This window comes from Spermophilus citellus, assembly GCF_964194105.1.
Source record: "Spermophilus citellus genome assembly, chromosome: 3".
Taxonomy (NCBI): domain Eukaryota; kingdom Metazoa; phylum Chordata; class Mammalia; order Rodentia; family Sciuridae; genus Spermophilus; species Spermophilus citellus.
The window spans coordinates 165,641,173-165,658,571 of NC_138184.1; the positions used below are offsets into that span (position 1 = coordinate 165,641,173).

At 31.7% G+C, this 17,399-nt stretch overlaps 1 protein-coding gene across 2 annotated transcripts in view; it reads left to right on the plus strand.

The window, feature by feature from the left end:
* SEMA3A (semaphorin 3A) overlaps window positions 1-17,399 on the plus strand; it is a 455,178-nt gene that overhangs the window by 404,554 nt on the left and 33,225 nt on the right. For both annotated transcript variants that reach the window (XM_081286513.1, XM_081286512.1), the window contains 6 exons: window positions 4,029-4,171; window positions 6,235-6,349; window positions 6,441-6,510; window positions 10,434-10,578; window positions 14,041-14,260; window positions 17,202-17,293. In XM_081286513.1, coding sequence (XP_081142639.1) covers window positions 4,029-4,171; window positions 6,235-6,349; window positions 6,441-6,510; window positions 10,434-10,578; window positions 14,041-14,260; window positions 17,202-17,293 — 785 coding nt within the window. The remainder of the gene's footprint in view (window positions 1-4,028; window positions 4,172-6,234; window positions 6,350-6,440; window positions 6,511-10,433; window positions 10,579-14,040; window positions 14,261-17,201; window positions 17,294-17,399) is intronic.

The following is a 17,399-nucleotide window of genomic DNA, read 5'->3' on the forward strand; positions in this document are numbered from 1 at the left end:
TAAGGGATGATACATTGTAAGATTTGAAGAAAATCAGGATTCTTTTAAACAGTTGCTGATAATAAATCTATATTGAGGCACTAAAAGCACATAGTTATTTGTTTAACAATATGAGTTCTTGTTTAGTTTAGGAAAAATAGTTTGATTTTATAGCAAATCCATTTAGTATAACTATATTGTTTTTCTTGTCCTTGCTTAGGAAGAGGAATAAAGCAGGGAAGAAAAGTTCTAGGGTTTTATAAAACAAGTACGGGGCAACTTCAGGAGTCCAAGAGTTGGGATCTTAGTGAGGACATTTGAAATGACTGATAGAATGTTCAGATTGAATGAAGAAGGGATTGACCAGTGAGGAAACTGGCTAAATGTATAGCATATGAGAAGACAAACTGTAAGAAGGAAAGGAAAGGCAGAATGTGTAAGACTGAAGAAATGGAAAATGAGTAGTGATTAGAGGTTTCTGACTAAAAAGGAGATTTTCTAAATTGAAAATATTAGAAAATGAAAGGCTCCTTTAAAGTTCTTAGGAGATATACTAAAATAGAGTCTTTATTTTGAAATGGGAATGCATGTTTTTCCAAATCTACGATATAACACAAATTCCTAAATTGACAGTGTTTTCTTTCTAATAATCTATTATTCTGTTAGAGTCTGTAAACAAGTCAGGATGGCACCTGGCATTTTGCCAGAGAAATGTTAGGGTCTGTAAACAAGTCAAGATGGCGCCTGGCAAAATGCCAGAGCGAGTGGTTTGTGAAGTAACGCCAGCGAGCCATTAAGTGTGGAGATTCCTTATTGGTTGACTGCTGTATCTAGTTTATGTTAATTAAGATGAGCTGTGTGGAATGTATAAATACTGCTCCTGTCCTACAATAAACGGCTCCCACTCCTGCTGTATCAATGTACACAAGTTGTTTGTCACTCCCCGGTTATTTTGCTGCAGTAGGACTGCGGCATTATTCCATATTAAAAATTTGGTTCTCATTTTTCATATATAATTTTATTTTTGGCTCTAGCCAATCCTAGGTGTGAGACTCTTGATAAAACCTCCTTGCCTATAGGATCAGATATTAAGGAAGGTTAGGATTGAAGGCTCTTCAACAATGAATGTGCCTGATAACTTGCTTGGATTATTTCTCACTACAGCTGACTCTTGTAAGATAATAATTACCATACAAATATTTGAGACAAAAAAGATGCTTGGTTACCTTCTCCAATGCCCAAATATCAAGTTATAAAAATATAACATCAATACATGTAGTATGTTGCTTTCTTTGTTGTCCGTTTTTTGTTTCTAACATTACTTTTGTTAGATTGTACATTCCTGAGAATCAGGAATATGTATATTTTTCATTTATTTTCTGTACAGTGTCTTGTGCACATTTGCCATCTAATCAAAGGTAGTTGGATTTAATTACTTGGAATTCTCTTTTATTTAAGTACTTGCATGAACAACTACCCCAATTTGGGAGGTCACCTTTGAACACCTTTGTTCTCCATTGCTCCAGTAGTAAAGTTGAAGAATGTATGATTTCTCAGTCTACAGCTGCATTGTAATGAGATTCCCAAGTTTAACATAAGATGGAGGCTTCTTTCAGTATCATCACAATGAAAATAATACATCTGTTAACATTTTACACAGTTGTTTTAAATAACTTAATTTTAAAATATTTGATTTTATATGAACTATTTATGACAGACAGGGTTAGTAGAACCCATTTTGAAGTCAGCCATCTGAGAGGGAAGAGGCTTTCCCAAGTTCACAAATGTGATGTGACTGAGCTGAGTTCTTGTATAAATAGGTTTATGGTGGAAATGTGTACACACACGTATGCATTACACATGTACACGCACTTGTGTGCACAAATGTATTAGATGTGTACACATGCACATATGCATTTCTAGGAAATTAACTTCATCAATGCAGTACTAATTCTTTGTTTTTTGTCTAGGATCCCTACTATGTCTTTTAATTATTCTTCTTGCCATTTCATATGAGACAAATATGTATACATAAATGTATGTATATATATGAACAAGTCTAAATTTTTAAAAATCGATGCTTCAGAGTAATTATTAAGAATCAAGCTTTGTTTTATGCATCTTTAAAACTTCTGGTACTGACTCTACTTTAAAATCATTATTTGGTTATTCTTGTTCACTGGCACACTGAACTTTCAATATGAATAGGTAATCTTTCATATGTTTTATATTACTTACAGAGTCTGAATAATTTTCCTGAAAAGGAGTGAAATTTAGCCCTGTGAAATATATTCAGTGCATTGTCCCAGAGAAAACATTAAAAGGAGGTTATAAGCATAGAACACATGATAGCGATGATTATTCGCAGGTGAAGATCAGGATTGAATATCTTGACTGTACATGGGTAAAGCTAGTTTAGGGATTCTGATCTCTTTCCTGGTCTCTTAAGAATGGTGCTGACCCGTGTGTGTATATATTTCATTGTTACCTAAATAATGTAATACACCATGGAGTAAAGGTAGATTATTGTATGAATTTAAATGTCTGCAATGTCCTAAGTGCTTTCAGCTTTTTAGCACATTACATGGTAAAGTCTTGAAGCCATTTCATATTTTTATATAGTCTGTCTGAGCCACAACCATATCAACCCAGTTATTTACAAAGTATTTTTTGAAGTGGGGTTCTGAACATTACGGATGTATGTTCTCACTAGTATAAGCAGACATATGTTTTTATGTTGTAGTTGTTGCTATTTTTTTCTTCTTCCTCTTCTTTCTTTTCCTTTTCCCTTTCTTCTTCTCCTTCTTTCTCTTTTCCTCTTCTCTTTCCTCCTTGCACAGATATTTATTGACTTCTCACTGTGTTTAAACTCTGCATTTAAACACCTTGTCAAAATATGCCAAGTCTTGCACTCAGAATTTTTATTCCATTGAGATGGTAAGGGCGATATGCAACTAACAAATGAGGATTTGACAGATGAATGGAGAGAAAGAGAGATTGCATCAGATGTTGCACAGTGTTAGGGGGAAAACATCATGCAAGAAAAAAAATAGAGAATGACCAGGAGCAAGGATTTCATTGCTTTTGATGGAGTAGTCAATAAAGTCATTTAATGTAACATTTTAAGAAAGACCTGAGTAAAAATAAGAATCCAGCCCTGGTGTATGGGGGCAAAGGGTTACACAGGGAAGCTGACTCTGGGGCAAGACCAAAGGAGTCCTTTCTTAATAAGTTTGAGGACCAGGAAGGGGATATTGCTCTATAGGAGTACATAGGAAGGAGGAGTAAGTAGGAGAAAAGGTGTGACAGGTAACATGGACAAGAGTATAATCTTGTCGTTGGGAGGAGTTTACATTTTATTATGAGTGAATTGGAAAGATAATGGAGGCTGGGGGAAGGAAGTGACCTGTCAGAGTATCATTGGCTGTCATATGGAGAAAGACATGGAGGTTGGTAAGGTAGAAAGAGAGACTAGTTAGAAATCTATTTTAAACAAGATTGACAATAATGATTCAGAAAAGGATGGTCAAAAATTGTTATGAATGAGAATAATAGTGATAGAATACAGGAGAGCAAGAGAAGACGCAAGAGTGAAGCCAAGGTTTTGGGCCTGAGTATCTATTATAATGACATTGTCATTTATTGTATAGAACTCACCTTTCTCTTCCCACCCATGCTTTGCTGGAATCAGGAACACACCAATTAATAGTTATTGTCTGCCTGAAAGGGAGACTAGAAATGGTAATACCACTTAAAATCTGCAAATTATTTGTATATACAGTAATTCATTTGCATTGCATATGGTCACATGGATGATTTGTATATCTACTTCTAACCTGAACAAAATGAATTTAAATTTTCTGGAAATATGATGTGATTTGTAATATACTTTGGAATGCATAAAGAACAGTTCTCATGTACTGAAAATTGAGCTAAGGAAATATTAATTTCTTGAACTATATAAAAAAGGGTTAAGAGACAGTGAAATGGACTTAATCATATTCTTATTAAACTGTGAATTAATACATCTGCTGTAATTTGTCTCTCAGATCCAAGATTCATCAGTGCTCACCTCATCCCAGAGAGTGACAACCCTGAAGATGACAAAGTATATTTTTTCTTCCGTGAAAATGCAATAGATGGAGAACATTCTGGAAAAGCTACCCATGCTAGAATAGGTCAGATATGCAAGGTGAGGTAAAGAAAAACTGAAGAATTGTGATGTTCTACTCATGTTTTATTTCTTTTTATTTCTCATCAGTTTCATTACAAATTCAATGGAAAAATGTCACTAAAATGTGTCTCAGTACTAGAAATATTTAAATGGTAGAAAGTGATTACAAATGCATTCTAGTTGCTTTTGAGTAACTCTTCACAATCACAAATATGCAAATAAAGATTGTGAGGTAACTGGCGTTATTTCACAATTAGACTAAATGATCTTGATTTGAAGTTCTGAAGATGTAAAATATTTTCATAGATATAGAGATATAAATTGTATCTAGGAGAAATTTGGTATTTTCATATTACATTAAAAAATTAGAATATAGATATAGAATAAAATTGCTATATAGAATAAAATTGCTCATTAAATGCTCATGAGTTAATTAGTACCAGCAATTAGAAGACATGATAACAGTACTATTCTTTTCCTCTACAGTGTATAGGGTAAAAAAAAATGTGGAAAAAAGTTAGCACATATTAAAGCATCTTTCAAAAAGAAAATCACAAAAACAGTTCCAAGGAATTTTCAAATTGAATTCTTCCTTTTTTAAGGAAAAATAACAAAACATTTGAAATATTTTTTGTGGTCTCTTTTTTATCCCCAAATAATCTAATTCTTTGTCTCTGGAATGTTCAATTACTAGAAAATTAAAAGTTTTTAACTCTCTGGGAATGTATAAACAAGATAATATATATGAGACTCATTTCTCCACAAAATATAGATCATTTTTAAAGTATTATTACAAGGGTTAAAAAAATATAGTTAAGAAAATCATTAAACAAAAGTTAAATCAATGCACTATTTTGGAAGAAACCTATGTGTTCCTTCAATGTATGCACATAAATATTCTTTTAAAAGACTATAGTTAATATATAACATTGTAATAGAATTTATTGCTACATTTAGGTTAAAACTCAGTTTTATTTACAGTGAGAGTACACTTTCAAAATATTTTCTCAGGAATGAGTTTCCTTTATTAAAGTTTATGCAAATATTTTCTCAGTGTGTTATTTGTAAAGTATAAATTCTTTCAATACCTAAAGCTTTGAAAGTAGTTGATGCTAGCTTCTTTTATTGGGGAATATATTTTCAGTATAGATTATGAGGCATGGATTTATCATTCATTCAGTAAATATTCACTGTGTGCCTATTGTATACCAAGTATTGGCTGTAAACCAGTATTAAAAACAAACAAACAAACAAACAAAAAAACATACACACAGTAATTAGGAGCAAGAGACATCAGTAAAACAAAACAAACACAACAGTAAATAAATGTTCATCCATGGCCGAGTGGTAACAGGATGGGAAAAGTGAAGTGACTTTAAAGATTAATTGTTTTGTAATCTCAAAAAAATTGAATGTATCCTAGTGACTCAGGACACTGGGACAGGAGGACTGTTAGTTCAAAGCCAGTCTCAGCAAAAGCGAGCACTACGCAACTCATTGAGACCCTGACTCTATATAAAATACAAAATAAAGCTGGGAATGTGGCTCAGTGAACAAGTGGCCCTGAGTTCAATCTCCAGTACAAAAAAAAAAAAAAAAAAAGAATGTATTTTTCACGTAAGACATGATGCTGTAAAATATATACATATTGTAGATAGATAAATCAAGCAAATTAACATGTGTATTTCCTCATATATTAAGAATTCTTTGTAGTGAGATGCTTATAATCCACTTTCTTAACAATTTTAAAGAATATAGTAGATTTTTATTTTCTACCATCACCATTGGACATTTATTGTGAGAAGTTCCTTGAATAAAATTTGAGTCAATGATTTGACCAATGATATAATAAAAAATAAAAATGATATTTACTTGTGTCTGGTCATTTACAATGCTTATGGAAATTTTGAAAAATGAGGAATTAAGAACTCCCTTGGTTGCATAAAGAACTGTTTTTTTTTTCTTCTGTTTTTTTAAGAAAGATGACGAAGTTTTGTATCGGTCTTAATATACAAAAAAATAAATATTTCAAATTAATGTTTGCATGCACAGGAAATAAAACTGGCTATTTCTCCTTTTAGAATGACTTTGGAGGACACAGAAGTCTTGTGAATAAATGGACAACATTCCTTAAAGCTCGGCTGATTTGCTCAGTGCCAGGCCCAAATGGCATAGACACCCATTTTGATGAACTGCGTAAGTGGTTGGTGTTCACGCAGAGGACATTTGTTCAGTCTTTTCCATAACTGTAAAAAATGCAACTTTCCCCAATTTTGTTTTCAAACAGAGGATGTATTCCTAATGAACTCTAAAGATCCTAAAAACCCAATTGTATATGGAGTGTTTACAACATCCAGGTAAATAACTTTTATTTCCATTTTATCCAAGAAACCTCTTGTCCTTTAATTTTTTTGAGTGTCTTTATTGAAAATATAATTTTTCAAGGAACCATGTTGCTTTAATCTTTTGAGCTACATTCTTGAGTAGCTTAAATAAGTTATGACCGAAGTAATTGTTTTTAAAATCGAGTTTTAGTAAAGAATATCATCATAGTAAATAGAATGGTAAAACAGTTTGAAAAGTTTGTGTTGTATCCAAGGTTCGTCTTTGAGTTTAAACATTTGAATGAAGTCTAGACTATTATCAAAATGATATCTGAGTTTATGAAAGAAACTCAATTGGAGCAATATAAACTTAGGGTAAAGAAACTTAATTTATAACTTATGAATTATATGTATACATATAGCTTAATTTAGTACTTATATATTTATAAATTAGTATATACTTAAAATCTCTGTCTTAGTCTCTTTAATCAATTGCTAAATAAATTAGGTAAAAGAAAAGTTCAGATATTCTTTGGTACCAGCAATTCCACTGAGATGAGAGTCATTTCTCTGATCAGATGGTTGGCATGAAAATCTGAGAGGAAAACGCATCTAGAAATGTCAATGTATCCATGGTCCTTTGGTTACCCTCTTCTCCACCTATATAGTCTTCACTATATTTTTCTGTATATCTCTGGAATTAAAGCAAGAATTTATAGGTTTAGGAAAAACTGAACAAATGAAACTACTAAATTGCTCTTGTGTACTTTTAAAAAGCATTAATAAAACTTCAGTTATTTATACTTTAAAGTTTTAGTAGTCTTGGGGCTGGGGTTGTGGCTCAGCGGTAGAATACTCGCCTAGCACATGCAAAGCCTTGAGTTCGATCCTCAGCACATAAAAATTAATAAATAAAATAAAGATATTGTGTCAACTACAACTAAAAAAAAATACTTTAAAAAAAGTTTTAGTATTCTCTCTCTCTCTCTCTCTCTCTCTCTCTCTCTCTCTCTCTCTCTCTCAGAGTCTACTTAATTTGTTATTGGCTACCCTGTAATACATTTTTTAAAAATAATCCTATAATAAGTTCTAATGAGATCAAACAACAAAACCTGAACACTAAATTAGTACTGGTTTTAAACCTATGTTCTATTTTATATACAATATAAAATTCAGTCTTCATTTCCTTCATTTCCCCCTTCTCCTTGCACTTCCACTCCACCTTTCAGTTCCTTCTGTCCTTCTCCCTCCTTCTGCTTTCTTTCCCTTTCCACAATTTCTCTTCTCCCAATTTTTCATCTTTCTTTCCTGAGGCTCTTGCTGTCAATTGAGCAACAATTATCTCTCCATCATTATATTCAGTATAAATTTCACATCACTGGGTGTTGTTGCAAGAATTCATATATATTTATATGAATACAAATATGAATAAATATTGGCATATTGGTAAAATATTTAAAAGAAAAAATAATTCAAATCTATAGTCGGAAAAAGCTCTGTTAGTCATTGTGATAGCATGAAAGAAAGATTAACTGCAATATCCAACACTAGTTTATTCTGCAAATATTAAAGCTGTCACACACTTCTTGGATGCATTTACTTAATTTTAAACATTAATATGTCCAAATGAAGAAACCTACTTTACTAAATTTATACATAAGCTTCTGTACCAACATATTTCTTCCCTTTGATGTAAAAACAATACAAAAGAAGTGAAGATTGTAGGAGGCTCATGTCAACCAAAAATTAATCCCCTTTTTCGGCTTCCTCACTGCTTAGTACAGTAGTTCTCAGACATAATGTGTTAGAATCAACTAAAGAATTTGTTAAAATTTGGGTTGATATTTTTTGTGACCAATTAAATAAATGAATTTAAATAGAAAAAAATAAATGACAAATAATTAAAATTGAGAATGCCAGCCCCATTCCCAGAGTTCCTGAGTCAGGAGGAATGAGATGGAGGATCCTAAGAATTTACGTTTCTGACAAGTTCCCAGGTGATGCCTGTGTTGTTGGTCTAGGGACCTCACTTTGCCAGTAGCTTAACGAGTGATAGAATTTCACCTCTCTATTTCAATGAGGTAGATATTTGTTTGTGAGCATGTCTTGATAGCTGAAAATCATATCCATCAAATCTTTCAATGCTGACTGATTACATGAATAAATAAGCAAAACATGTAGCAGTGGAAAAGGGATGTACACAATAAACTACATTACCAACTGTGATGCATCACATGTGTTAATTTGCTATTTATTCTATCACAAAAACATTAAATTATATATATACTTATTGGCGTTTACCCTGAATAAAGTGCCGTGTGGTAAGTAATTGATATTGCAAGAAAGGAACCAGCCAATCCCTTCCCTCATGAAGCTTGCAGTTTCCAAAAATAAATTGGTAGGAACACAGGTTTGCATTAGTCTGATTTATATGTCATTTTCTGTGGGGTGAGACCAACTAAAAGATAAGTATTTTTTTATTGTAAAAGTGTACGACTGTATAATATGTTTGTGTAAATACATTCTGCAAGTCATATTTATATAAGCAAAATAAAATGGAAAATTGTGGCAGCTCAGTGACCAATCTCCATTTTACTTCAATTACATGATTTTATTCAGTAAAATGATGAAAATAATTGTTTAATGCTTGGCTTTAACTTGGGGAAAATAACTACTACTTAAAACTACTTTCTCTGTTGGAAATAGATTATTTAAATGTTTTCAAAAATATCAAACTATGTTATTAGATCTAATAGCTTTTGGTTTGGGGTATAAAAAACACTATAATGTAAACCAGGTTTGGTGGTTCATGCCTGTTATCCCCGCTACTGAGGAGATTAAAATAGGAGGATCACAAGTTCAAAGTCAACCTGGGAAACTTAGTGATACTCAGTCTCAAAGAAAAAGAAAAAGGAAAAAAAATGCATAGCATGTGCATTTTTTCATTATATATATATATATATATATATATATATATATATATATATACACATACATACATATATATACACACACAAATACACACATATATATAATACATCAATACATATTTTAAAAAATATATATTATATATATTTACATATATATAAGACAAATAATTTACCATTGACTATTCATTTATGCACTAGTTCCAACTTATAAATTCTTTTTATTTCTTTTTCAATTTGTTCTAATTAGTTATACATGACAGTAGAATGCATTTTGATACACTGTACACAAATGAAGCACAACTTCTCCTTCCTCTGGCTGAACATGGTGTAGAATAACAGCAGTAGTGTAATCATACATGAATATAGGGTAATAACATCCGTCTCATTCCAAGTCCTTCCCATCACTCCCCTTCTCTCACTCTCCTCTGCACAATCCAAAGTCCCTTCAATCTCCATTCTTACCCCATATGGATCATCATCCACTTAAAGAAAACATTTGGTCTTTGGTTCTTTGAGTTTGGCTTATTTCACTTAGTATGATATTCTCTAACTCCATCCATTTACCTGCAAATGCCATAATTTTATTCCTCTTTAAGGCTGAGTAAATTCTTAAAAATTCTTGCTTGTTTAAAAGTTTTCTGGTTCCAATAATGGTGCTCGAGGCTTAAATATGTTGTAAATTTTTATTTCCAAATGACATTAAAGTTAAATATTCATTTAGAACAGATTTTCTCTATACTTTTTTCTAAGTTAATAGTCTGTTTGATATGAATGCATATATTCTGTGAATACTAAAAAATGTTTTCATTGTGCTATTTTTGAGAAATCATAATTTGTTCTCTTGCACATTGTTAAAATACATTTGTGTGATTAAAATATTCTTAACATATTATTGCTAAAAATTTATATTCAAGTTTAGATAATATCTGAAATTTAGTAACTCATTCTCAAATTCACATGCCTTTTTATAAGGATGAACATCAGTTTTTATTCTTTTGTTGTTGTTGTTGTTGTTGTTGTTTTCAGTAACATCTTCAAGGGATCAGCAGTATGTATGTACAGCATGAGCGATGTGAGAAGGGTGTTCCTTGGTCCATATGCTCACAGGGATGGTCCCAACTACCAGTGGGTGCCCTATCAAGGAAGAGTTCCCTACCCGCGGCCAGGAACTGTAAGTGGCTTAAATTTTTTAACGTATGAAATGAGTTTATTTCTGCCAAAGGTAAAAAACAAATGCAGCTACAAACAAACACCAAGTACAGATAATATAGAACAAAGATTCAGTATCACTGAGCTACATCCCCAGCCCTTTTAATTTGAACTTTTGAAAAATAGAAACATATTGTGTTCTCTCTCTCTCTCTCTCTCTCTCTCTCTCTCTCTCTCTCTCTCTCTCTCTCTCTCGGATACAGTGGAAATGACCTTCATGGAGGGTTGAAACTAATAGGATATATTTGACCTTAAATGTCAGATTGTAGGAAAGTCTCGGCTTGTATATTATATTGGATAAAAAGTATTATAACCAATATTATCATTTCATGAGACTGGGCAAAGTAGATAAAGAATATATTTAAAAGAAAATACATCAAAAAAGAGCAGGGCTAAACATCCAACTGTCTACCTTTCCCTTTCACTTCATAATTGTGGGCACACCAGGTCTAAAAGGAAAATTGGATAGAACCCAAAATAAAACCAGCTTTCAATATTCAATTGAAAGTGGAGACTGGACAAGTAAAGAAACATATCAATAAGATGAAAAACAGTGAAGGTGACTTAAGTATGATGTCAGTGGTAAAGAATAGCTGGATAGAACCATTCATGAGTGTAACTTTTTCTAATATTAGTGATTTTTTTTTTTTTATTTTTGGTACCACGGAGTGAACTCAGGGGCACTCAACCACCAAGCCACATTGACAGCCTCTTTTTATCTTTTGTTTAGAGACAGGGTCTCACTAAGTTGTTTAGAGCCTCACTAAATTTCTGAGGTTGGCTTTGAACTTGTGATCCTCCTGCCTCAGCCTCCCAAGCTGCTGGGATTATAGGCATGCACCACTGCACCAGCATGCTGATAAATCTTTGAGGAAATACTTTTATATAATGAAAAAAACATGCATTTGAAGTTTAGGCTTTAGTTTTACTGCCATGCTTTAATATTCTATTGAATTCAAGTAAATTATGTTTTTAAAATTATTTTATTAAATGTAGCAAACTTGTAATATTCTTATGTTCTCTGTGTTGATAAATTATTTGTGAGAAAATAAAAAAATTACATTTTACAAAAATTCTAGCTGATGAATCTTGAAGCATTCTAAAGTAGAATTTCAGAATAAATAGCTAAAACAGAATATCTATTGATTATAGAAAATCTAATGGGGTTTACAAAAAACAAACTATTTACTCTGTATCTTACTGATAATTTGTTTTGATTTGTTAGTGATAGTTTATATTTCTATGGCTAAGAGTGTCTTTTAAACACAAATCAACTCTTCCCATGTTGACTGCAATTAATTTGATGACACTTTTTTAACTTTTTTTTTTTTTTTTTTGGTACTGGGGATTGAACCTAGGGGTGCTTAACCTCTGAGCCACATTCTCATGTCTTTTTTTTTCTTTTTTTATAATTTATTTGGAGACTCACTACTAGTTTCGGAGGCTGGTTTTGAACTCACCATCCTTCTGCCTCAGCCTCTCAAGCCACTGAGATGATGACACTCCTGAGTTATTTACTATGGTACTATTTTGAGCTACAAAGATGAACTTAGTTTTCTATCTGAATATGTGTACAGTATATTTGGGATTAACAAAAATAGGAATTAGAAAAAAAAGGTGGAAATTATTGTATTATGAACCTTAGTCTAAGGGAGGTTTTATACATACATAGCATAACTCCTGTATCTGTATATAGATATGGACCTCAATAGCCAGTGATTTTTTCCCATATCACAGATGAAAACTATGAAGCAAGAGATGTTAAGTAATGGAACCAGTATTCAATCTAGGCAGCTTAGTTCTCACCTACTATTCATAGGTAGTTGTTATAAATCAGCAAGCAGTAGACTCTAAGTGTTAGAGACAGGAGGCAGGAAGCATTGCCTGGATCTAGGAGCTAGAGGTGACATCTAGCTCTGTGAATGAAGTTCACCTGATAAGTGTATCCCAAAAGGTGCTGGCTGAGTACATATCATTCTATCAACACTACTGGGACAAAATATTAAATGACTTTAATATGTCAGTACCACAGCATTTTCTTTCATTTTAAACAAATTTATAAACTAAGTTGTGTATGATAATTAAGAGAGTAAGACAAAAGAATAAGGCAAATCATAAGAGATACTAAAATAAATAAACCCCTTGCATTAACCTTAAATCACACATTTCTACACTTTTTGCAAAATTTTACATGGTAGTAAAGCACACAAATAATTTTCAATGTCTTATTTTTTACTGTTTCTTCCAGGTTTTTAATATAGATATTTGATATTTCTATAACATTAATTAATTTTATAATTTGCTAAAAAACAGTAAATTCTTAAATCCATCATTATACTATTTATGTCTGTATACATGCATATACATACATAAATATGCATATACATATCTTCTCATATTAAGACAGATTTATTTTATTTCTCATGAATTATTAATGGTTTCTTCAAGGTAATAGCAAAAACAATTGATTTCTCATACTAGGCTTCTTGGAAGCTCAGGATTGTCTCTTAATTATATTTCATCTCCCAAGCTTTTATATTAAAGGGCAGAAATTATTGAAACTAAGACAAGAAGTATGAGACTGTAGATACTGTACTCTAGGAACACTTGTGCTATTTAAGTAAATGCAATGAAAAGAGACATAGTAAAATCTTCATTTTTCTCATTTGATTTATTGCCTTATGTACAGTTTTTCTAGCCGGAGGTGGCACTATGCCAGTGCACAATGATGCTTCCTTTATGACTTCTGGTCATGATGTCATTCTGAGTGGTCAGTTTTCTGCCATGCCAGTTGCTGAGCACTTTGAATAATACTTCTCTTATTTTTAGAAAATTGTACTTATTAAAGTCATAGATGATAGTTTTTTAGGGTTATGTTATAAATAAAGCAATAAAGAATTATTTATATTGCCTTTTAGTTTGAAAAGAAATTATCCTTTAGGATGATAATATAGTAAAAAAATTAAATGTATCCAAGATAATCATTAACTTTCTCAAATCATATCATTATTTTCATTAGTTGTTGCAGATTTTATTCACTATATCAAATATCCATCATATAAATAAAGCATGTGATGGCACAACTAATAGAGTTTTCATATACCTCCTGTACACTGAATTCATCACATGGATTTGAAGTATTTGGTAAAGAGTAATAGCAAAACTCCCATTTAGGAACTATATTCAGAAAATATATACTGCTTTTAAATTAGCATATTGCATATATCAATTTAAGTAGTTGATAATTGGTAACAACTAATTATTACTCATTTAGTTTATTAGTGTAAAAAATAAGTAACTGACTTTGAACAATTTTCATAAGTTTAGAGTCCCAGACCGTTAAGGCAATATGTGTTATAATTATAATTTATAATTTTATTTGTCAGATTTTAATCAAAAAATATTTTTCTCTTTATCCTCATAGTGTCCCAGTAAAACATTTGGTGGGTTTGACTCTACAAAGGACCTTCCTGATGATGTTATAACCTTTGCAAGAAGTCATCCAGCCATGTACAATCCAGTGTTTCCTATTAATAACCGTCCAATAATGATCAAGACAGATGTAAATTACCAGTTTACACAAATTGTAGTAGATCGAGTGGATGCAGAAGATGGCCAGTATGATGTCATGTTTATTGGAACAGGTAAAATTTTTTTACTTCAGCTATACATGTTCTTCTAAAACAATGTATTTAACTGGTTAAATATATAAAGAACTGAAGGCAGATTTATTGACACTTTTAAGGTATAGTTCACCTCTAGTAAATGAATAAATCCTCAAGTATTCTACCATTACAAAGACATTATCTTTTAAAATAAGTTGAGACATATTAATTTAAAAGAGATTTCCTTCTCAAAGAAAAGTTGATAAATGTAAAGCTAATGATTAGGTAAATAATCAATGTTCATAATTGACTCATAACTCATTCCTGGTTAGTAGCTTTATGGAACAAAGATATATTTTCCAAACCGTGCCTGAAATTCCCAGGACATTCAGTAATGGTTCCAGAATATAATAATACAAAATTAACTGAGCTTTAAAATTACCTATACAGTGAAAAGCTTCCAGTAAAAATGCTAGTATCAAACTTTATTCATTATTTCTGCTATATAATGAGAAGAAAAAAAAGAAAGAAGACTTCATAAGAAAACCCCAAAATTGATCCAGAACATCATCAAATATCTTACTACAGAAACTTAACAACAGCTTTTTACTAATTTCATTATCAGAGACAAAAAGTTTGCAGATATATTTTCAGAAATAATTCCATTATTGTTATGACATTATTTTATTTTCCACTACGCTTTTTATTAGTAATACTATTTTGAAAGTACCAGTTACAAATCTGAAACTTGCTACTTAGGGTCAGATTCCAAGGTAATAAATTTTTAGTCTCCATTAATGTTGTTAACTGACATAAATCAATGGAAAACAGAGTGAGTGCTCCACTGAAACCTTGTATAATAACATTTATTTTCCCTTGGTGAGAAATAGGAGGAAAAAATCACATTAACTACTCCTGCAGAATGGCAACTGTGCAATAATTGCTTTAAAGACTTAAAGTTTTATATGGAAATTATGAAATGCTGTGCTATAAGGTGTATCAATGTCAGGTCCTGAGCAATATGTTAAAGTCTACTTTTATGGGTAAAATAGTTTCTCTATCTAATAAAAAGAATTCCAATTAGATCCAGGCTTCCAAAAGAGTCAATGAATTATCCGTACCAATTTCAGGTTGTAAAAATCTTTAGAAAGCAGAAGATAATGGGATTTTTTTCAGCAAATATTAGTTTATCATTTAATGTCAAATTATAATTGAATATCTCTGCAAAATAATTAAATTGACTCAATAATGTCACACTTGCCTTCTTCTTCACCTCTGGCTTAAACTTTTGGGAAGTCCCTCACTCACTTTCAAAACAAGGAAGCTTCTGGGCATTTGACCAAAGAAAACCCAGTTGTAGGCTTTTAATTCCTCTTGGACACAAACTGTTTTTAAGGCACCAATTTAATGAGAATGTTGAATGTCTGCTGATGTGGATGGTTATAGGTCAGTATAGTCTAGGGTCATCTGTCAGCAAAGTAAATTGATTACAGTAATTGTATCTTTTAACTAAGTTGCACATCATCGTGTATTGATCCTTGTTGAGTAATCTGATTCAATTTGTGTAAAATTGTTTGAAATACTGCTCCGTAAAACATGATCTGGATCACAGATAAAGTTGTATTTGGGTACTGGGGACCTGATCAGAGGCAGTGAGTAGATTAACCTGATTTCCCTTTAATCTTCAGTGTTGTGAGTCGTCCAAGGTCCTATAAACATAGAAGGATCCTCTTTAAAGAGTATTTTTTTAACTTTGTAAGGGATAAGCTAGCAGCCTTTCTTAATCATACGTAATGCATCCTGTTGGTCCTCTGAAAATGGTTATTAACAGCATAAATACATTTAATTGTTTTTCTGGTATAACATATTTTTATTGGTCATGTTTTCTTCATATATAGTCACTTAAACTTGATTAAAATGGACCAAGTAAAGCTAAAAAGAATTAATCAAGTTTAGTCACAATTGAAATGTTCAAGAGTTGATTTTTTTAAGTTTAGGATGACACTGTTGTAGATTTTATCAAGGAATAGGAACATAACCATATGTTGGAAAATCAATATCATCCTTAAACCAATTTCAAGTAAAAGTGCTGGCACTTGTCATTTAAACAACTTTTCTCTTTTGATAATGAAATAAAATAAATAAGGTATGAAATATCTACAAAATGTATACAATATAATTGCTTTAATTATTTATACTTCTGAATTTTAATTTTCTTTAAGTTCTAAAATGCATTAACTAATGTGTGCATTGTTGGAAAACTACTGTAATAAGAAAATCTTATTTATTTTTAAATGTTTTTTTATTAGTGCATTACAGTTATGCACAATATTAGGATTCATTTTGACATAATCATACATGGATAAGGGTTTATTTTGAGAATTTGTTGCTGCCATTCATAACTTCATGATCACTGGTCTCTCTTCAAGGGCCTCTGAGTACTGACAGTTCTCAGGTAACAGGAGGGACAGGCAGGACTCTGAGGATATCACTACCTCTGTTGCTTGACAGCATTCCTTACATCTTATATCTTCCTTCAGTCTTCATAGTAGTACCCACATTTCATAATAAATGTGGAAAAACCTGTCATGTCAAACTGGTAAAAAATTGTTTTTATTTTTTGAGACTCCTGACAATGTGATTTTAAAAAAAAAACAAACTGAATTAATCCAACTGAATCAATTTCTGTAGTGATTTAATACATTTTTTAAAATCATGCAGTTCTGGGAAAAAACCTTCTTCAAAGATTAATATACTTCTAAAAAACTCAATTTTTTATATTCCAAAGCTATCTTTATGGTTTATAGTCTATAATTTCATGATATACATTTGAATGTGTAATTTGCTAATGTTTCCCAAAAAGTAAAAGGGAGACTATGGTCAATTTTTTTTTTCCGAGAAGTTCTGATTGTCTCCATTAGTACTGAACTCTGCTCAAGTCTATTTAAATTATGATCTACTCCCTTCTTTTCTTTCTAAGATGTTGGGACCGTTCTTAAAGTAGTCTCAATTCCTAAGGAGACTTGGCATGATTTAGAAGAAGTTCTGCTGGAAGAAATGACAGTTTTTCGGGTGAGTGCTGCTTAATTTCAAGTGTCAACAAGTTCAGTTGTACTTCTTTCCCTCAGGATAGCTGCACACTGAACTTGGTAAGGACAACTAGTCTAGCATACTCTTC